Below are 22,335 nucleotides of genomic sequence, written 5' to 3' on the forward strand. Positions count from 1 at the left end.
GCGTGCCTGCAACCATACACGTAAAGCGGCTGAAGCTTTAAGGCAAGGGATGGCGGGAGGGAGCGTGGTGTGGCCAGCGGCGCTCCCGCGGAGAGGGTCCCCCCCTCCAAGGCAGCCCAGCGGCCCCGGCGCCCTCTTCCCGGAGGCCCTGAGGGGCCGCAGAGACGCCGCAGCCCGGGCGAGGACGCAGAGCCCTCGGCGCTGACAGGCCGGCTTTCCCGGCTGCTTGTGCCAGCTTCCCCCGCCTCTCCGGTGGTATAAACGGCGCGGGCGCCCCCGCCCGGGCCCGGCAGACCGGCTGCCTGTCTGCGGCCGCGGGCCGGCCCGCTCTCCCCGCCTCCCTGAGGCGCGGCCTGGCCTGGCCTGGCCTGGCCTGCTGTGGCGGCAGCACCTAGGCCGGGCGGCTCCATGGCTTTCATCCGCAAGCGGCGGCTGGAGCGGGAGCTGTACTCCAAGGAGAGGTGAGCGGCCCCGGCCACCCGCTCGGCTTCGGGCCCCACGGCAGGGGCGCCCTCCGCTCCCTCGCTGGCGAGACGGGCCCGGTGTCGCGGTGCCCCGGCGCCCCGGCCTACCCCCACGCCAGTCCGGCCTGCCCCCTCCGCCGGGGAGGGGGCGGCGGAGGGGCGGTGGGGCGGCCTCCAGAGAGGCAGCCGGCCCCGGTGGAGCGCCGGGATCTGCGCCCAGCGCTGTACCGGGCTGTGCCCTCGTTGTTGTTGCTGTTTTAATGAGGTGGCTGATGATTCCCGAGAGTTAAGGCTGAAAAGGCTGTAGAACAGACCTGGGAAAATACGAATGCAGCTTGCCGTGTGTAAACTGCCTGAAAATAGCGTCTGTAGGTTTCTTTGTATTTGTTTGTTCTCAGTTGTGTTAGTGGCATGGAGTTACAGCTCTGCTTCGCTATAAGACAGAGTTTATTTTTTTTTATGAACATTATAATCAGTGTATTGTCAGCCCTTAAATTACAGACTCTGTGCTGGCGCTTTAAAGTGTTAAGTTCAATTAGCCCATTCCTGCTTTCTGACTGTAATCTATTCTCTTTGCCTGTGGCTAACCGAACATGCAAGAACGTCTTGAGTACATGCTGAATATACTCTCTTATTTTTAGGTAGTGTCCTGTTTCTTTTATGTGGCTTATCAGCATCTGGCTTGTCACAAAGTGTCAAAACCATTTGCCATCTCATTATCGCTGTGTATGAAATCTCTGTAAGATGAGAGCCCAGGTTAGCATGGGTCGTGTAGTGGAGGGACACGGGTGTCTTCTCTGGGGGGAGCAGGGCTCCCCAGTTGCCTCCTGCTGCAGGAACTGGGGAGCCAGCAGGCACGGGAGCTGGACAGGCTGATCCCGTGCAAATTCCTGATGTAGGTCTCTGCTTGTTACGCAGCACTGTTTATTGTTGGTGAGAAAAACACATGACAAAGCGCTGGTCTCACTTTGTCCCTATAAAAACTCTGATTCATTGCTATTCAGCCCATGAAGCTACTGCAACTTTTAAAGTGTTTTCTAAGTACAGACATATTCTGGCTCGCTTTTTGTTGTCTTGTATATCGGTTCTCCTTGTTGCTTTTGGGGGCTGCTGTGGTTTCAGTTGTGTGTGAGGGATCACAGGGGGAATGGACGGATTTCCTGTGTAGAAAGAGAAGGGTTTTTAATTTTGAAGTAAAATACCTGAAGTATAGGAAAAGTGTGAAGAATGACTGTATTAGTTCTGTTAAGGATCGTATGTAGTCTCCTTTGTCTGAAGAAGCTGAGAAGGTGGCCAGAACTCATCAGACTTGTCCCAAAGAACCCAAGTGGCATCTAAATCTCTTCTAAAAAGGCCTGAAAACAAACCCAACATATCAATGTCTGTCAGTATTACTGATCTGCAGTTACTGAAATTCTCTAATGAGAAATATTTTTCTTTGCTCAGGCATTTTAAGATCATCTTATTTGGGTTTGTAATTTGAGCAGCTCATGAAAGATGAGACTTGTTCTAATTTGCACTGGCAGCTTTTCCTATCTAAATCTCTGCAAATTAATTTCTCTGTTTGTACCCCTTACCTAACAATTTATATTTGTCTAAAATAAAAGTAAATTTGTGTATAATTTGTACCCTGTATCAGGTCTTCTCCCATTCTCTCTTCCTGTGCTTTTCTGAATCAGGAAATCTTAAAAACATCTAAGTGACTTAAAAGATTTTGGGCTCTGAAATACCAAATGAGAAATAGTGAGCTTTGTGTCCTGTTTTCTTTACAGTCCTGCCTTAAAACAGCAGGAAAAAGCCAGCTTTTTGTCACTTAATTGAAGGGATAGCCTTGGAGAGCTTTTCTTTTCAACACTTTCTATAAAATGTAACCTGTAGAAGTTCTAGTTAAGAGTACTGTGAAACTTAGTAGGTAAAAAGTTAATCCTCTTATACAGTTGCTTTGGGGGGAAGATCAGATTGGTTTTAAGTGATCTGAAAAGAACTATTTCCTCTTAACTAATTAGTTGGACTGCTTTAATATCTGGTTACATAAACCTACTTCTCTGACTGTATGCAATTCTCTAGAAGAAAACAAGAAAATACTGAAGTGTCCTGTGTGTGCACACTGAGACAAGGAGCGGGTTTAAATTTACATTTGATTGAACAAATCCTAGTCCCTACTGAGAAGGTTCATTCTAGCAGGAATTTTCCATTCAAATTCATCTGTATTTTATCTCAATTTCATCTGTGTACATCTCTGTTTTCACTTTGCCCAGGTGTTCAGAGTAAAGAAAGATATTATGTCCTTTTTAAATTAGTGTTGTTTGCATGCTTACCTGCTTTATTTAATGCCTAAAATACTTGGCACTCATGAACAAGAATCCATTTTTCAACAGCTTTAGTTACAAAACTTCAAATTAAACGGTGTGGTGTTTGGCTCACGGTGGTGTTCTCTTTATAAATTGAGTTCTTGGTTCTATTGGCAGTGTGCCCAAACACGGGCAACCAAACACTTCATAGAGAGGCTCTTTATGAAATGGTTCTGCTGGTTTGTCTTGCACACTGCTCAGCTTCCCGTTTGAGAGGTTCATCTCTTCTGCTGGGAGCATCACTCCTGCAGAGCAGCCTACTGCCACCATGTAGGTCCTGTGGATGGATATTTTGTGTGGTCTGTAGTCTTATCTTACTCTCTTGGGACACAATGTACATAATGAAGGCTTTTATTCAAACATCAGCAATTGAGTCCTACAGCTTGCTTTCATTATGTTTAATTTCAGAATCGGTTTTACATAGCTGTTGGTTGCTGCTTGATTGGGCCGGCCTGCTTTTGCATCCCTGACAATGTCCTTCCATTATCAGGGTTGTACTTCCAATATCAGGTCAAGTGATTGTGCAAGGTGTGTTGGATCAGCCACTTGAAATCCTTGTGTCCAAGTAGATTTCCAGCATGTGCTTTCCTGATGAAATGATGGAAATGGTAAGAATTCAACCACAGATTAAGAATTTAAAGCAGGATCAGTGGGGTACCTTCTCTGGGTGGTGTAATCAGGATTTTGCTAAGACACTGGGCCCTGCATGTTCATTTCTGTGTCCAATTTGAACAAGTCCAGGGCTTCAGCTGGTAGGTGACATTAGCATATAAAAGAAATTGTTTGTTTGTTGGGTTTATTGTTTTGGGGTTTTTTCCTACCATGTTGTTGGATCTCAGACAAGCTCTTTTCAAAGTGAAGTGTAGAGGGACATGCACATCAAGCAAAGTAACAGTAAAATTCTAACGTAGACTAAGCCTGATAGGACACACTCTATTTGCAGGATATTTTATAGCATCTTGTCAGGACTTGTAGTTGTAAAGTGTGGTTTGCTTCATTGTTGCATACTGTGAACAATGCTAGGAATGTTTGGGTGCCATTTGGGTTCCTAAACCTTGTGTATAGGGTATGACATAATAGGAGGCGAAGTTTTGCTGCTGCTTAGTTTCGTGACTCGTTTACCTAGTTTTCCTGTCTCTTGACTCATTATCTGCCCTTTCAGAGTGTCAATTATATGGCAGCTTTTTGAAAAAGGCAAAAAGTAAACAGGTCACTTTGAACTTTGTGTTTAGAAGAAAGCAACCGCAGTTCTTAACTGCTTTGTTCGTTTACTGGTTTTACCTATGTCACCCCTGTCTTTCTGCTCCTGTAGATTAAGTTCTGCTTTTCTTGGCAAGCTGCTTTTCAAACCAATTCCCTTCACAAGAAAATACCTTCCACATCACTTCATAGGAATTTTTCAGATTTTCTTAATGTAATTCTTCTGGGACTATACAAAGACAGAAATGTAAAATGAGTCTTCAAGAAAAATTATATTAGCATGCTTTAATCTAATACTTCCCTTAAGTGTAGATGCTTACCTTTTTAAGCTGAAACAGCTCTGTCATACGCTATTAAAAAGTAAAACCTTTACTCCACCAGGTTCTGTATACTTACAACACTGAGTGGAAATTGAAGATGTTCCAACACAAAAGCTGTTAGAGCCTTCATTAGAGTTATCTGGGGGTGTGTGGAGGTGTGCACGACTGATTATCTACTGTCTCCCCTCGTGCGCCCCCACCCTTAAGACAGACAGACACACACAATCGTGACTGAAAATCTGCCTTCTCTTTCAGACCTGGGAAACTCCTTACGTTCTTTAAAGGTTGTTGTTTTTTTCTGTGTGTTGCTTTTTTTTCCCCCCAGCTGTGTCAGTTGTCATAATAGAAGATGTTCCCTTGCCTAGCATGTTGTTCTTTCCCTGCCTCCTCCAAGCTGTTTCTGCTGTTGATTTCAAATACACGGTTTGCATTGAACCTGATCTGTAACAGCTTAAGTGCCCTTCCACCCACCCTAAAGCTTAGGGCTTTGCCCTGGTGGCAGTGGTAGCTACCGACTGGTTTCATCCTAGAAAGTGAAACTGCTTCTTAGCATCTCTGACAGCAGAGCTGCTGCGCAGGCTTCCTGCCTTCCAAAGGGTAGGGTCTCATTCCTGGCCACGTTGTTCTTGCCCTTAACTCCTTCACATTGTACTGTCTCTGGTACTTCATGTTCCCTTCCGTGGGCTGATTCAGGTTACTAAATCTGTGCAAAACTGCCCTGGGGAAACTCCACAGCTGTGAACAGAAGCTTGTATTGTGAGCTATCTGCTAATGTGATAGCTTTTTCAGTTGGAAGTGGATGGTTTCCACAACCATAAGTAGTTTCTGTGGCATTGCAAGTTCAGGCTGGTGGACCAGTGAAGCTACTGAAGCTTTTTTTTTTTCTTTTCCCTTAAGTTCCAATTTTTAAATGATCACATGTATTAAGAAAATCATCTTCTCAGAAGTTTTCTGAAAGCTTGTTTGCTATTGGTAAGATTTTTAAGGATAAAGACCAGACTTAAGCCATAATATAAAGCACTGAACATCTTTCAAACTCTCACCCCTTACGGATACTTTCATGAGGTTTGAGCTTTCTTTGAAAATCTTGTCTAATTTGTCTCTCCTTGTCGTTTTCAAAAGAATATATAAGGTTTATTTAGATAAGAAAATGATAAATGACCTCTGAAGACACAACTGTGGCTTACTAACTTAATCTGTCTGTTGCAAGCCATTAAATAGCATGGTGACCACAAAATCTGTGAACATAAACCTGTGAAATGTGTCTTTATTAGGAAGTCAGTATAAAAATATCCTGTAATACACCTTAAGCTGTGAGTTTTATTGCTTGAATTCAAAGAGGTTTGCATCAACAGATACATGAGTTGCTTTCCAAAAGAAGATATAGCATTACACTTCTCTAAGTAGATTTTTAATAAATGTTGGTTAAATCATTTATACTTGGGAAGTGTCAAGTAACAGTTGAGTTATACATTTTGAAAATGGATTAAAATGAACCACTTGCTGATGATAAGAAAAATATCTCAAACTTAACTCTTTTCCATTTGCCTGAAATGGAATAGTTACTGATATTTGATTATTTCTGTGTTATGAGAATACAAAGTTTGAGAATAGCAGGCAAATGTAGAAGATCCTTTTGCTTTTTATTAAAAACCACAACTGTTTGTGTTAGAACCAGCACTGTTTTTTTAAGATGCTGGTTCTTGCTGACAATTTAAAAGTACAAAAAAAAAAGCCCAACTTTTTCATTTTAGATATTACAGTATTTTTGTACATTTCCCATTTAATACTTATGGTTTGCTTCAAGGGTCATGTGATTATTTTATTTTTATTGGTTTCTTTATATTTGGGGGGGAGAGCCAATTGCATTATTGAAGTTGTCCAGTCCTTCTCACTGGAAGACCAGTTTACTGGATTAATTGGTGAGATTGAGGGGGGGTGTTTGTGCCTTCCAGTTAGACTTGAAGGCAAGCAAGAGTAGACTGGGAACAAACTGGGTTAGTCTTACTTGACTTGACGTTGGCTTTGTGATCCAGGCTGTTCTTCCAGGGCACTGTGGTAAGTCATAAGCTAACAGTGTGTGCTGTCACAGGGAACAGTACAGCTGCTTAGTGGCTGAACACCAAAATACAATTCTCAGCTGTTACAGATTTAATCAGTTTCTTATGCAGGGTATCGTGCATTCTCTTCCTACTGTTATTTGTTGTTTTGGGGTTGGATTTTTTTCTTCCTTTCATGCACAGAAGAATTAAATTACTATTTTGGATCTATACTAAGTGTGCATACAAATTCCTGTCATAGGTCTACACAGCAGTTGACTGACATACAAAATTTATATACTATCATCTTGATATCACAAGTGTCTTTGGAATACCTTCTTTAGCTCTTTGGAAGACAGTCAGCCTAAGGTCCAGCTGCTTAGGTGCATCTTAAAGATCCCCATGGCTTTAACTGTATAGCTATTGTGAATGATTCCCTAATTTTCCAGTCCTTCACAATGTTGTTTGTCTACTCACGCAACATACCAGAGACTGATCTGTTCCCTTGCTCTCTGTAGATACTTGTTAAACCTCGTGGCAAGCCTGAAGTACCATCCTGTGCAGTAATTGTTCTCAAGAGGAACCCTGTTGATAGAATAACTATCAGTAGCTCTGCTTATTTACATGGAAGAAGTCTGTTCTTTGAAGATAAAAAGCTCTGACTGTACTCTAGGAACATCTGATGATGCTACTAGACTTTTCCTTTTTTTTGACAACCCTGTGGATCATTAACACAGACAAATGAAATTGTTACTGCAGGGATCATGCTTCATAATCTCCAAAGTTCATAATTAGCAGTAACTTGAATTTATCTAGATTTGTTAGCCAGTAATTGAGATGCAGGTCTGAAAATTTTGGTTCTACTTATGGTATCATAACTAGAACTTGAAAACATATTTTTAGAAATGAAGGTAATAGGGACTATTATCATGAGGAATTGAAAGAGAAGAGAAAGAGAAAAGGAGACATGGAAAGCTCCAGGGAGCTGGAGACACTGGCAGTACCATGAAAAAGAGTTAAAGATAGACTCAATAGGTGTATGTAAACAGCCGAACTCCAGGAAGAAGGATAACAATATTTCTTCTTAGCTAGTGGTGTCTTTAATCATATGCTCTTTTGGCCTGGTGAAGAAGCAGACCATGAAATCATGTGGTTTGAGGGATCATTTATAGCCAAGAAAGGTGGAATTTTGAAAGGTGCAGTTTTTGTGACAATATTTGGACAGGCTTTAAGTTCATTCCAGTTGCAATGGGTACTTGAGAAGAGTACAGATTGGTGATTGTATTTGTGGAGATTTAACATCTTTGTGGAGATGATGTCTGGCTCTGCCTGCAGAAGTGACTTATAGCAGGCTGAAAATATAGGAAGATGTGGTCAGAGTAAGTGGACTTGCAAGTACGAGAGTAGTAACAAGCAAAAATTCTTGGAAGAGACTGCAGAACCACCTGGATGGCTCTGTGGAGAGCGTGAACTGAAAGATAAAACAGGGAAAATGCACTTGGCCTATATGACATACTAACATCTGCTAGTAAATAACCCTTTCTCAAGACAGCAAAACTGAGATCAGAAATTGAGCATGAGGTTATGGCAAAGGAGGTAACTGCTATCCAGCAAGGAGCTCTACAGCAATGCCCTGTGAAACTGGTTAGGGAATAGTCATGTGGAAGAGACACAGAGACTAATAGTAGAAGGGTAAATTGGATGCTGCTGGTAAATACTGTATTTAAAAAGGAAGAAACCTACACCTTCCCACAGTACCTAGTTAGCCTATATGAAAAGTTTATCTTGAGTTTTTGTGGATACCTTGTGTGTTATTTTTTGTTGTGAAATCATCTGATTAAGCAGGAGTGAGGATTATGCCAGGGAGAATGTACCTCAAATCCTTCCCAGTAGCCCACAGCTTCTGGTTTTGGGAAGGTGAATTGATGCATAAGGTGTTGAGTATAAAGATACTGCAGTTTCTAGGGGATGGTTATCTTGAGAAATTTGAAAGTACTCTCTTGGTTCATGTTTTTTTGGCTTATGTAAACATGCTGTAGTTACTGTGAATAACAGAGCAAATGTTCTAATGTCAAAACAGGGGTTGTCTTGAACATATGAAGGACTCCTGTATTTACCAAAGACCTAAAAGGAAAGTTTAGTAATTACCAGTGCTGCCAACAGGTGAATTTGGAAAGTGTAAAAAATGTGGGGAGTTTGTCTAACGAATAGGTGGAGACAAAGGGAAGAGCCCAAGAACGAACAATTTCAGAAATGCATTCTATCAACCAGGTGCTACCAGTTTTCTTGGAAGAAAAGTTGTGGTACAGTGGATGTCATTGCTGTGAAGCTGGTTGTTCCCTATGTCAGTAGTGTCTGTCCCCTGATAAGGGTAGAGGAAGATTTTTTTAATTTTTTTTTCAAACAAATCTGGGTTTTACCTTTGAACTTTTTTTATTTAAATGTTTTGGCTTGTATATAAGTTGAATGTGCGTTCTTATACAAACTAGGAAGAAAAGCATTCTGATGGTGAATTGTTCTTTATATATCCTAATGTAACTATTAATATTTCTGGGATTTTGCAAACTCAGATGTAGCAAGTCCTATCACGCTTTGACTGAAAGCTGTTTAAGTTCATCCCAGATGATTTCAACTTGATGATATGTTGAAAAATGGAATTTAATGGTAACTGTGTGGAAGCTGCTATGGTTTCATACTCATCTTTTCCCTTGGCTTGTAGACTGTTCCTAGTGAAGTTTTTTTTTTTTCCTCAAAATGCAGGGCTAGACCTTCTATTTCAGCTTCCTGAAGGTGAGTGATCAAAATAGATATGAAAAAAATGATTTGCCTCCTTCAAAGTCACCAAGGCCTGAGAAACCTGGAAATTCAGTGTACACCTGTTGATAGTACTTGCTTTCATAGGTGACAGTAAGTTTGAAGAACAGACTTAATGAGAAACAGAAGGCAAGAAGTTATGTCTTCTGAGGAAAGCTACAGGAAGGCAAAGCCTCTAAAACCCTGTTGGAAACTAGAGATATTCAAGAACCATATAGTAGCAGCAACAGTAGAGGCTGAAGAGAGTTTTGGAGACTTGTATTGAATTTTGTATGGCATATACTGTTCTAATTCACATGTTTTCTAAAATTTTAACATAATTTGTTTCTTAATGGCATCATTACCTCTCTTCTTTTGAAAACAGATAGTTTAAGATAATGCCATTTTGAAAAGGCAGCAGAGCATTAGGACAAAGTGTCTTGTACACACAAGCAGATTTGAATATATGGACCCACTGTTACTTGTAGTTACAGTAAACCTTTATTGTTATGTTCTGTTTAATGTAACAGACACAACACAAATCTTATGTGAATAAGATGTGTTTGCCAATAACACTGTTTTTCCTATTGTGATATATGCTTTCTTAACAAGCATGCTATTCAGTATATTTAGTTCATTTTGTGAACTCTCAACATATTTACTGCTGTTTGAGTACTGCTCTAGGGAGATGGTGTTTATTAGCATTGTCACAGGCATTTCTCATGAAGCACATTGCGAACACAGTACAAAAAGCTCAAAGCATGGATGTGAATGAATGCTAAGTACTTCTGCAGATCAAACTAGTGCTGCGCACAAACAAGCTGTTGTACTTCCAGCTGAAGTGATATGTTTCTGCTCCTCCTGCTGTGCCAATACCCACTGGCATTCCCCACAGTTGAAACACATCGATGACCATGTGTTCACCTTGTTAGTAAAGTTGAGTTTTAATCATGTATAACAGTTTTTTTAAGTTAAGTCCGTAGAGAATGCACTTTCATGTTGTGTCTAATCTAGCCTATTTGCATTTTACCTCGTACCAGCATCGGCATCACTACAATCCTGCAACTAAATATTTAGAAGACTTAAATTTTGTTGTTGGGTTTTGTTGTCTCTTGGATTAGTTCACAAACAGCCATCCTGTGGAGTTGAACAGGCATTGGTACAGAGGAAGTGCAGAAGTGTGGTCGGAGAGGAAGGTAATGCTTCCTCAGAGGGTATCCGGCATGTGGCTCAGCTGTGTTGTAAAAACCATGTTTTCATTTAACATTTTAGACCAATGTAATTTGGCTTTGCTTCAGAAAGATCTAACCTCCTTTGTTCCAAGTGATTAGTTCTTGCCCCTCCTTTTGTGGTGTTGCATGTTTTGACTGGCATACACTGATCAGCGCGAAACTAATGTTTAGTAGGCGGAAACCCTGGCTACGTTAGGATAGTTCCCACCTGAGACATATGAACAGAATCAAATATCTAACTTTGTATATGTTGGAAGAACATCCATTGATCTTCATGTGTATACATGTATACAAATTTTCTATATGGGTTTGTTCTTTTAAAAAAAATAATTTAATTTATTCTTGGGGTGTGGGGTATGGCACAGAAATCAGTGGAGACTTCCCAAACACCTGGTATATTTTATTTGGAATACTAACTGTTATGGTGGTTTCTTTTTGACCAAATAGTTTTATTTATTTGTAGGTTTTCCCTGCTTCTTCTTAACCTGGAGGAGTATTATTTTGAGCAGCACACAGCTAATCATATTATAAATAAAGGTTGCAGAGATGAAAGGTACAACTCTTGCATACTTTCATTTACTGGAATCATTCTAGTCTCATGTATCTCCTACCACATATACAAATACTTTCTTTTTCACTGTTCCTTTTAGAAAATTCAGAGGCTCTCTAAAAATTTGCTCAAAGTCAATAATTTTTGAACCTGATGACAATATCCGACCCATTATCAAGGTAAGCAGTGCCAACTTACAATTTCTTGGTAACTTAAGATTTTCTTAAAAAGCTTTTAAGGAGTATGTATTTTTATAACTTGCTGCAGATATCACTGAGAGACTGCATTAGTATAAAAGCCCCGGAAGATAATGAAGCAAATAACCCTTTCACACGGTACGTGAATTTGAGTTACTATATATATATATATGTAACTTCTTTTAAGCTGAAACACCCATCTCTTCAAATATCTTATTTACATTTTAGGGATACATCTGGAGGGATTTCTGTTGTAAGTAACCAGGTAAGACCTGCATATAACAGATTCTTGGTAAATGAGCAAGGTTACATTCTTTAATGGTGTCTTCCTCAAAGCTGGAATCTTAAGGTGGGGGGGTTAACTGGGAACAAAACTAATTAGTGTCAAAATCTTCGCATTAATGTGAAGCTGTTGATACTGGAGATTTCAAACTGTTAATGACTTCATTAAGTCAATTTGTTAAAGCAAACTTTTTGCACTGTGCATTTTATAATGGAGCTTAAAGCAATTTTAGAATTGAATGAAAAAGGAGAATAGACTGAAATTAAACTGATTATTAATCATAATTGGTTTGGTCTTACAGTATTGCTTTCTCCTGCTTTCTGCAGTGTGTAGTGGTAATGGCAAAGCCATCTTGATCCTTGCAGTTCAGCTTTGTGAAAACATTGTACTGTGCTGTATGTCCACCAAATAATTTTCCATAGCTGTCCTGAAATATTGAGTTCGAGTTTCAATCATGACTTGTGATTAACTTGGATATGTTCATACTTAATGTTAACCAAGGGAATATACTTCAAGCTTTGATAAATTGCAGCTAATAGGTGTTCCAAAGCTGTAAAAGTTTCCAAAAAATGTTTGTTTTCATTTCAGGAAAAAACAGGGATGAGGTGGGAAATAACCTTTTAAACATTCCAACACCTTTGTAAAATCTGCCTTTAGCAATACCTGAAATTGATAGCTTTGCTCAGTTAAGTACTGCTACAGTCAAAAATGAACTCAAGCACTTAATTTTGTCTATGCTGGAGAAACTTGTGGACTGTGTTAAAGTAATCAGTATATTTATTTTCATCTTGAAACTGCTTCTGTGAAGAGTATTGTGTAGTCAGAGTTTCTTGTCTTGGGAATTCTTTAGTGTATTAAGTGGTTTTTTAAAAATACGTTTCTAATTGTTCTATGCCATTGTTCCACCATACATCTTTAGTATATGTTCTAAAAAAAAATGATTATAAAAACATCTCATAGGAAAGGAGAATTAACTTTTAAAATGGCAACAGTGGTTAGTACCTCCCGCTCCCTGCCTCTCCCATGTGTAGCTTGCCAGTCATCCTTCTGTCTTTGGGGAAACATTCTGAAATAGTTGACTGGCATGATAAATGCTGGTATTTTGTATAAAAGGCATAGGGACTTTCAAGTGTGAAGCACTTGTTAGTTGTACATATGACAAATCATGATCTAAGTGTAAGAATTTCTGCCTTATAGGAAGCTGCACGTAGTGAATAATTGGAACGTCAGGCTCAAAAAAATTGTTAATGTTTAGCTGGATAAGAAACTGATTTACGTAACAGGCAACATAGAAACCAGTGGCTATAAAATACAGCAAATGGGAATGAGGAGGTTATTTCACTATTTTTTCTCAAGATAAAATTGGAGGAAAATGCTCCAAAATAGCATAATGTCTTAATTTCCTAAAGTTTTTGCTCCGCTTGCTGCTTTTTTTTTTCTTATTTTCTACTTTTTAATGTAGTTTGGGGCTCTCAGTGTAGAAAAATGTTTAATTTTCTTGCAGAAGAGCTATCTGAGTGTACAGCAGGTGTCTCTGATTCCTATTCTCCTATGGCCTGATTGAGATCTGTACATGCTGATGTTGGATGAAAGCAGTAATTGCCATTATTTTTTAATGTAGCACTTAGGGAGGCATGCTGAGCTTGTAAGCTTCTGAGAACACCACTCGCTTTCTTCTAGCTGGACAGTGCTGTGAGTGGTCATGTGGTGAAGGCTGGTTCTGTTGCCAGCCAAGGGGAAGTGGGAAGGTTGCACGTGCCAGCCAGAAGGCTTTTGGCTAGAGAATGGTACAGCATCTGTTCTTGCAAGTTTAGTGTTTGCTCTTGGTTTGAGACTGCTGCCATGATGCCTTGGAGTGTAAAGCCACAGGTGTGCTAGCTGTAGGAAACAAACTAAGGCGCAGGAAAAAGCCCTTTGATCAAGCCAAGTCTCTGGGGCCGTGGAGTAGAAGGCAGTTAGTAGCGCAGTCCAGTGTGGTTTTTGCAGTTCAGAACCAATCCTGAGTCTTAACACTCAGACCTGAGACTGAGCAAGTTTGAGCCTTCCCTACAAACAGAGCAAAACCACAACTTACTTCTGGCTTGGCTTCTCTCAGACAGCTGATAGTAAGGTAATATCTACAAACCAATGTGCTAGCAGTCAAGTCTGTTCTGAAGAGTACTCATGTGGGTTTGGGGTGTGTGTTTGTGTGTGTGTGTGAAGATTCTCTCAGGTGTGAGAATAGGATCATAGAAACAAAATGATGGATGAGAGAGGAAATCTGGTGTTCATGGTGGCTGGAACTGGAAGCAAAATGTTTGAAAGTGGAAGAAGGTTCATTTGAGAAGGTTTACACAGTAGTTTATATTGTGAATTGCTGTATGGGGTAATGCCCATCAGGACAGAGCCCTAAGGGCATGGGCCACCAGAAGAAAGAGGGAGACGATCCTTCCACTGAATGAGATGGCAGTGCATATTGCCTTTAATGTTGTATCTCCTTGAAGGTCATATGATTAGAATAAAAACCCACTAATAAACTATTTAGATAAGTAAGCCTCTGAACTAAATAGGACACAGCTGCTATAAAAGGCAATTGTTTTTCTGCAGTGTAGGTCTGGGGTAGCTAAAGCAGGATATTGCAACAGTGTTTTGCTTGCTTAAACAGTGTTCTCAGCTTTGTCTTTATCAGTACTTCTGATTTATTTATTATTTTTAAGGACTGAAGCAGTAACATCTCTTACTCTTTCAGGTTTTTCTCATTAAAGAAAGAAACATTATTGCACCCTATAAAACAGTAAGAGTAAGTATTTTTCTTTTTTTGCTAATCTTAGAAAATTAATGTTTTGCAAGGATTTATGTTCCCATTTCTGAAAGGGTAAGATAATTATCATTTGAGGAATATGACAATAAAGCTTAAAAAATTAATAATTGTGCATATTGATAAAACAAGTGTCTGAATTCTTCCATAACTGGCTTGTGATATTTTTTGGAGGACATACTGCAGACTTGACACTTGCTATTTAGCTTGATGTGCGGCTCTGGGGGCTCAACAGTCAGAGCTGTCAGCTGACTGCTAGTATCCAGTGGACACTTCTTCCTGGCTAAATGGCTTCTCATCAGTTCTGCTCACACCTGAGATAAGATTGCTAATTGATAGTTCCCAGCTGAGTGTTTCACAGTTCAAAGAAATGGCAGATAAGACTGCTTACAGCATAAATCAGAGCTTAATTCTGGTTGATTTCTCTTGATGGAGTGGGTCTCCTCTGATTCTGAGCCTGGAGGCCTCAAGGTAAGAGTTTTTCACCTGGAATGCAGGACGGGTTAAAACAAAAACACAAAATGAAAATTCAGAGTCATTAAACACCGTATTTGCCCTGGAATTGAAACAGACATAATGATATTTCTCAACATATTTGTTCAAGTAAGACATTTCAAGAATGATAGAGACATAAATTTGTGTTACTGTAATGAGCAGGGAAGAGGCAAGAGTTGATCTCTGTTCTCTCAACAGCTGCTTTAGGTTGGTTTTGTGATTAGATCTGTCTCTAAACAGGGATTTTTACATTTTCTTTGTTTGCTTTGTGCATTCTTTATATATTGAACCTGTTTTTTTTTCTAGTCCTTCTATTTTCTGTTTAGCCTCCATGTGCAAAATTTATTAAGCATCATACAAATACCTTACCACATTACCAACACAGTGAAAATAAAACAATCAAAAGGGCTGTTTGGAAGGCTTTTCACTTTATTTTCTCCTAAGTCAAGATTCATTCATACCTAAAATGTTCCTGACAGTTAACCATTATAATTTACTTCACCAAAGTGCAGCTATGTTTCTGCATATTAAAACAAGAAATCTAGTTTGTCTTCAATCATTGCAGATTTTTTTCTGTTGTTGCTGAATATCTTCTACTTGAATCATTGGCATGTCATTGAGTGCGGGAATTTGGTAGTACATATTATCTTCCATGTCCTGCACTGATTGTTTCAGTTTAATTACAAAATACTGAGGTATTGTCTTTGTATACGGCTGGAGAGCTACAGAGAGAACTGCTTACAAAAGCTTTTACGTTGCTGTCTGTGAGCAATCCTTGTTGGATCATCCACTAGGATTTATGAGACCCGTGCTTTCGCTGTTGAAGGAAGATGGTGCTCTGGGTGAAATGTTACAAGGCTTTTATCTAAATGTTACTGGATTTCTTGTCTCCCTTTACTCAAGCTCCAGTTGCTTCCTGAAGCATGCTTTCCTCTTGGATTGCTGTCAGTTCAGCTCAGATCATGTACATTTCACTGAAGATCATCTAGGCTTCTTTGTCTTCTTTCCTTCAGTTTCAGATCAATCCGGTTGTACCCACTGATCAATGCCTTGATGTCATCTTACTACTCACTTTTTTTTTTCTTCTGTAAAGACTAGCCTGAGAAATTACAAAACCTTACAGAAACGTGTTGATACATTTTATACTACATTAGGGGTCATCAAGGGATCCCACAACCTTTGCTAAATATGAGTTATGTGTAAAAGTATTGCCAGTCGATCTATGCACATACTTTGAATATGCTTAAGTCAAACCCAGAACTATGTACTATGAAACGACACTTAAGAAAGCTGGGAAAACTCTGAAGGGGAAAAATGAGTGTGCTGGACATGCTGGGTGGTATGTTAGCGAGGTTTTTATAAGTAACTGGTCAAAACAGGTTGTGGTTGGCTTTAGGATCTTTTCAGCTCAAAACTATTTATGTAGAGGAGAAAGGTAACTTTTATAGACTAGTATTTAAAGATTTGACGGGCTGGTATTGTTTGTCTAAAAGATACACAGTAGCTGTTTGATATGTCATTTACTAATTCTACATTTACTTGTGTTCAGCTGATATTGAAGTACACAGAGCAGGTACTAGTTCTATATTTAGCTAGTACCTTTTATAAATACATATATATATAAAAAAAGGTATATAGTACCTAATATAAATATATATATATTTAGCTATATATGTAGCACTTTTATATTTACTGATGTTTAAGCTGTATTGGTTTGTTCACTTCAAAGTTACTATGTTCCATTGCATAAATAATGGACTAAATACTGCACAAAGAGCTTACCACAGGAAGGATACATTTGTAAAGAAAAAAAAATAGTGTTTAACATCTGCCTTGGGAATGTTTCAGGTATGCTGCAACCTTTGATAGCATACTTTGACCAGGTTTTAGAGTGCTTTTAGTTTTGATTTTTTTTCACTGAGCTTTATTTTAAACTCATTTGTAGTAAATGTACTTTTGGTTTTAGGGTAGAACAGAGCACTTATTCCAACTGGATGTTGCTGGGAAACTAGGAGATGTTGTGCAAACTCTGCATCAGGTATGTGGTTATTTGGTATCGCTACACACTTAATCACAGCATTATTTTTTATATATATATATTTAATGGAGAGCTGTATTTAAATACTTAATTTGAAGGTGAAATTTTTGTAGTATCTATTTTTAAAATGTAGCAGTTGAACACAGCATCTAGTTCTGACACCTGTCGTAAGCTACCCATATTAGCTTTTACTGTGCACGGGTATAGTATACAGGCAAAGTAATAACATGACAGTAGCAACGAACAAACATGTCCTACTTTAAAAAGAAAAAATAATATCTCTTTTAGTACTCTTGTCATTAAGAATGCTAAAGGCCCCTCCAGTTTGTATTGACTTCTGAGCTGTGTGGGAGTTCTCTATGCTATTTCACTTAAAGTTCCCTGTTTTTCAGCTTTACAGGGCTTCTTGTCTAGATAAGATGGGAGATCAAGCTGCCATGGTAAGTAACTGATTAGCTCTTTATCACTGTTTTAATAATAAAATTTTAATTGCATTTGAATCATAGACCATATTAACTTTTTTTTCTTCCACGTTAGATAACTGCTATATTGCAGTCACGCTTGGCTAGAACATCATTTGATAAAAACAGGTATCCTTCTAATCACTTTCTACTGGAAATTATTTTCAGCTTTTTGGTTGATGAGTCTACTGCGAGAGTACTTAACAAACAAGGTGCTTGTTTGGGGCAGCATAAATTCTCTAATTCAGGCAGTTATCATCTTTGTATTCTGAACCATCTGGAATGGAAATGGGAAATTCTGTGTTATGAAGATGAATGTGATACTTTTTTCTCTCTCCACACTGTTCATTTATCTGTGAATTTGTTGCAAATTTGGCATCAGTATATGCCAAATAAAGCTCTGTGTGGAAAAATCAGCTGGCTTACTGCTCTGAGACTGATGCAGAAGGTAGCAACTTTCCTTTCTGGAGTGCCTGTTTAAGTAGAGTTCTCAACAAAGAACTTTATTCATGTCTAAAATAGGCTTAGTAGAGTCCCAAGGTTATAAACTAACTTAAAACCTTTCTAAAGAATTTAAGGGTAGCTCTACCTAAGAAAGAACTGGAGGTAAACTTACTCCTTTTCTTCACTTGTAGATTTCAAAGCATTTCTGAAACGCTGCATATGGAATGTAAAGCAGAAATGGTGACACCACTGGTGACTAATCCAGGGCATGTGTGTGTTACTGATGCTAACTTGTACTTCCAACCTCTTAATGGATATCCTGTAAGTGCCTCGTAGACAATCTTGCATATGGTGTGAGCACGCTGCCCCTCTAGTGGACAGTTTTCATTTTCTGTATGATTCCTCTTAAATGGACATGGCGCACATCTCCAAGGCTCTATTTTCAGTTAGAATCAGAAGCTCTTTAGTTTTCCTTTATCTGTGCTGCTCTGTTGCATTCAGTGTATATCTGCTTCTGAGGCTTTATTCTGTGCCAACTTGCTTAAAGCTGACCTCCTACTGACAAAGCACAAAATATCCTTTCTTCATACTCTTAATATTTAAACATCACTTTTTTTGACATTGCATTTAAGATAAATTTCTTAATCTTACTCTGTGATGCTGTTCCTACCTAGTGCGAGTTTTATGTGCATTTACTTTATATTGGAAGATCTTAGGTACGTTTTCTATTAAACTAATAATCTCTTTTCTCTAGAGGAAACCTGAGTGCATGTGGCAGACAGGTTACAGCTTTGGAACTTTTGTCAGAGAAATAGCAGTGATACTTTTAGAGTATTAGTGGCCTGCTGAGACATGTCCAGGCAAGGAAAACGCGTTTCACAGCTGATGACAACGTGCTATTCCATTTCTGTCCACCAGCTGGCACCATTGGCAAACAGTTTGCCCAGCAGCCCAATGGCTTCCTTATTTTTTCGTATAGCTTATTGTGTTCTGCTCCTCTCTTGCATGATTATTATAACTGGCAACCGACTTGGGTGATAATACGCTATTCTTTCGTTATTCTTAAACTGCTTTGCTACTCAGACAAGAACCAACAGCAAAGACAAGCTGCTTCTTTTTAACATAATTGCTTAACACCTCTGTTCTACTGCTAAAATGACATGGATGGATATTGTTTTCGTGTTGCTGGTATTCCAGACTGACTGGAGAAGTTAATGTAGAAGAAAATACTTTCTAGAATATCTCTATTTTTTTCTTCCCCCTTCTTGCCCCCCCCAGAAGCCAGTAGTACAAATAACACTGCAAAATGTACGTCGCATCTATAAAAGAAGACATGGGCTAATGCCACTGGTAAGCTCAAATATATATTTTTTTATGTCTTTCGGTATATATTGTTTCTTAAAATGAGCAGCTGAAACTGTATGTCATTAGGTAAAAGCTAAATGTTTTTAAAAACTCTGAATTAAGTAGCGCACTGCGCTCACAGATCCTTTCTGGTTTTTAAGTGTTCTCGTTCCCAGTGTTGTGAAAAAGATAAAAACAGGAAGGCTGAACTCTTGTCAAGGATGAAAAATTTCTTTTGTAAGCAGTCAGTGTAGGGGAAGGGAGAAGGGAGTACCTCCAGGGAGCAATTAATTCCATTTATCTCTAACACTTATCTTGGGATAGAATGAATTGCTCTCTCATGGTGTGTTTTCTCTCTGGATTGATTCATGGAGGGAGTTTGATCACTGGTTCAGATTGAGACTAATGCGGAGTGATGAGTTCTGCTGTACATGGCTAAGAGACGATGAGAGTGCTTCAGTAGAACCTCTGAACTTATGCTTTCAGTGTTCACACTGAAACTTCAGTCTCGAATGAATTTTTTTTGTCTCAAAACACATTTGAACTAAATAGACATTTAACTCTGCCTCACCCCATTCACTTAGGACAAAAAAAGTGTATTACTTGTGCTTAATCAATCTAGACAGAGCCAGTGTATGGCTAGCTATAAAGCTATTTGTTCAGCTGGGTGTGACCTGAATGCTTTTATGATTGGAAATAGAAATTATAAAAATGTCAGAATATGTGGGCAAAACTGCTACCCAATTTACAGTCCTAAGTTTTAGATATTAGTAACTGGAATATTCTGTTTAAAAAATGTTAATATTGCAGCTTGTCAGTAATGCTGTCATTTACTTTTCTCCTCTTCCCCCCCCCCCTTAACTTCTAAGGGACTTGAAGTATTTTGCACAGAAAATGATCTATGTTCTGACATCTACTTGAAATTCTACAACTATCAAGATCGAGATGAACTCTATTTCCTTATTGCAACATATATAGGTTTGAAGTATTTATTTATTAATGTAGTCTGTAGTACTTTGTGAACGTAAATTTGTCTGGGCTTTGCTCTGTTGATTTGTGGGAAAAATGAGAAGAATAAACAGATATATTGGCCCTAAAAATTTTTGATGGAAGTAAGCGAAGTTCAGAATGAATGTTGCAAAGTTGCATGTATTTTCTTCATTTGAAGAGCTGAGTGTGGAAGCTGAGATAGCATTATTAAGGTGAAATTTGATTTGCAACTTGATACACACTGTTGTTTGACATAACCCCCACCAAAAAAAAAAAAAAAAAACCAAAAAAAAACAAACAAAAAAAAAAAACCCAAAAAAACCCACCAACAAACAAAACCCACCAAAAACAACAAAGCAAACCAACAAAAGCCCCACAAACACTTTATCTTCAAAGCAAGGGGTAAATAAGATCCACTCAGCTAAACTGTGTTTTGCTGAAAGGCTGACTGAATTGTGGGTGGATCCCCCGGCCACCAGTTATGTCCAAGTGAAAATCCTGTTGAGAAAGTTCCCGTAATGGATGGATTTCCAGTGTACACTTAAGTATGTGAGCTTTCCTCACTCGTAGCAGTGATTGATGAAAATTACCATTCTGAAACAGTTAAATTCTCCTTTCTATTAAATCTTAATTGCATTAATTTCTAGGAAGTGATACCTGTCTTTTGCAGATCATGAACTGAAACTTTATGAAACTTTCTAAATAGACTAGTGTGTGCAGGAAAAACAAGCAGAAAAAAACCTAATAGTTTTTCTGTAATGCTACTACAACTGAAACATTGAAACTCACATTTACTGCCAATATTGAAAGTGTTTATGCAAAGTTTGTACTGTTCTGTTATTGTACCAGAGGTCTAGTTCTGTTTTGTAATGAATTTGCCTAAGTATCAGTTGACGTTTTCCCCACATCACTAAGCAAAGTAGAAAGGCCACACAGGAACAATCACTTCCCCTAAGAATTGTTTTAGTCTTTTAGATTTTCCTTTTGAAAAGGAAGTAAGTTCTGATATGGTTTTCCCTGTTACTGAAATAACTGCTGCTGTTACCCTGCTTCAGACTTTTTTTTTCTGGATAACTTTCAAAGATGAAATTTCAAGATGCAGATGAAGATGATGTTGTTGGAGCTTAGAAATCAAAAAAGGGTGAGCCCTTTCTCTAAAGGTGTTTGTAGCACCTCAATAGCTGTCTGACAGCAGAAAATCCTCTCTTTGAAGGTGCTAATGCTTTTTACATGTAGAATTTAAGGTGCTAAGGTGAAGGGAGGATTGGAATATGTTTTTCCAGCCTATGCTAGTCTAAAATAGAGGCCGATCATGTCCTAATCTGAATTCCTTTTCTTCTAGTTAATATTTTCAGTGATAATATTAGAGTAATTTGATGTTCCATAGAAATTCTATAGCTTTGTGTTATAGCTTCAGCAGCAAATGATGGTAAAAGGTAAAGACTTCTAAGTATGGGGAAGAGCAGCCTATAACACAGTTGTGGTAAAATAATCATCCAGAAATGTGCCGTATAATGCTTTCTGTAGCTAGGATGTGGTTTCACTGTGGTTACTTGATGATTGGACTGTTCTTGCCATCATGCCATGGTTGCAGTCCTTCAGTTCTATTTCAGGCATTTGCCAAGGTGCTGTACTCTGAATCGATGGAAGGAACAATTGAAAAAACAGAGAAAAACCCGAAAAAAAACCCTGTGCAAAGCTATCTCTCCCCCACCCCACACTTTCTCCTGATAAACCTGCCAGAGAAGATAACAAAGAAAGGCCTTTAATTTCATTTTAAGGTGGAGGGACAGAATGCAATCAACATTCCCAGGTCATTTCGTTGTCCAGCAGCATAACTTTGTATTCTTGCCATTGAGTAGAGGGGTAGTGCAATATTGAATATCTTGAGCCCCTGCCTAATGCTTCAAATGGAAACTCCAGGTCCGTAATTTCTACTTTCTTGAGTGGTGGTCAAGTTTTATCTTCCCCAAGTCTCTTTGTTTTGGTGGTTCTGAAACTGAATCCTGTTCACATACGAACATAACTTCTTTCCACAAGTCATTGTTAGTGGGCATCCTTAGTTGTCCAGTAGGAAAATATATTTAATTTTTTTTTTTCTTGACTCCAGCAGAACTACTTCTAGAAATTTGAAACCCTAAAGATTGCCTGATTGCCAAGAGGGCTGTTCATGGTCTGCAAATACTTTTCTATGCCTCCATAACAGTTAAAATTCTTTCCCATCCATTGTTTCCATGTTTTCAGCACTCCTTCTGCATGGTTGTTGTTGTTGAATGCCATTCAGGCCTGTTTGAACAGATCCTTAAAAAAACGTATACAATATGGTAGCTATTGAAG

The 22,335-nt window shown here is 38.9% G+C and overlaps 1 protein-coding gene across 2 annotated transcripts in view; it reads left to right on the forward strand.

Annotated features, from left to right (window-relative positions):
- The first annotated feature begins 293 nt into the window (after positions 1 to 293).
- The window catches only part of NSMAF (neutral sphingomyelinase activation associated factor), a 39,654-nt gene continuing 17,612 nt past the window's right edge, over positions 294 to 22,335 (forward strand). The window contains exons 1-12 of one of the 2 annotated variants that reach the window (XR_008731333.1): positions 294 to 461; positions 10,863 to 10,952; positions 11,050 to 11,128; positions 11,217 to 11,284; positions 11,375 to 11,411; positions 14,158 to 14,208; positions 16,688 to 16,759; positions 17,152 to 17,199; positions 17,297 to 17,349; positions 17,856 to 17,985; positions 18,943 to 19,014; positions 19,878 to 19,986. Coding sequence is in view for 1 of the 2 variants with exons in the window: in XM_055704692.1 (XP_055560667.1) it covers positions 409 to 461; positions 10,863 to 10,952; positions 11,050 to 11,128; positions 11,217 to 11,284; positions 11,375 to 11,411; positions 14,158 to 14,208; positions 16,688 to 16,759; positions 17,152 to 17,199; positions 17,297 to 17,349; positions 17,856 to 17,985; positions 18,943 to 19,014; positions 19,878 to 19,986 (862 nt within the window). In the remaining variant the exon portion in view is untranslated. The remainder of the gene's footprint in view (positions 462 to 10,862; positions 10,953 to 11,049; positions 11,129 to 11,216; positions 11,285 to 11,374; positions 11,412 to 14,157; positions 14,209 to 16,687; positions 16,760 to 17,151; positions 17,200 to 17,296; positions 17,350 to 17,855; positions 17,986 to 18,942; positions 19,015 to 19,877; positions 19,987 to 22,335) is intronic. The other variant, XM_055704692.1, reaches the window with a different exon arrangement.

The sequence above is a fragment of the Falco cherrug genome, chromosome 3, assembly GCF_023634085.1.
Source record: "Falco cherrug isolate bFalChe1 chromosome 3, bFalChe1.pri, whole genome shotgun sequence".
NCBI classification, from domain to species: Eukaryota; Metazoa; Chordata; class Aves; order Falconiformes; family Falconidae; genus Falco; species Falco cherrug.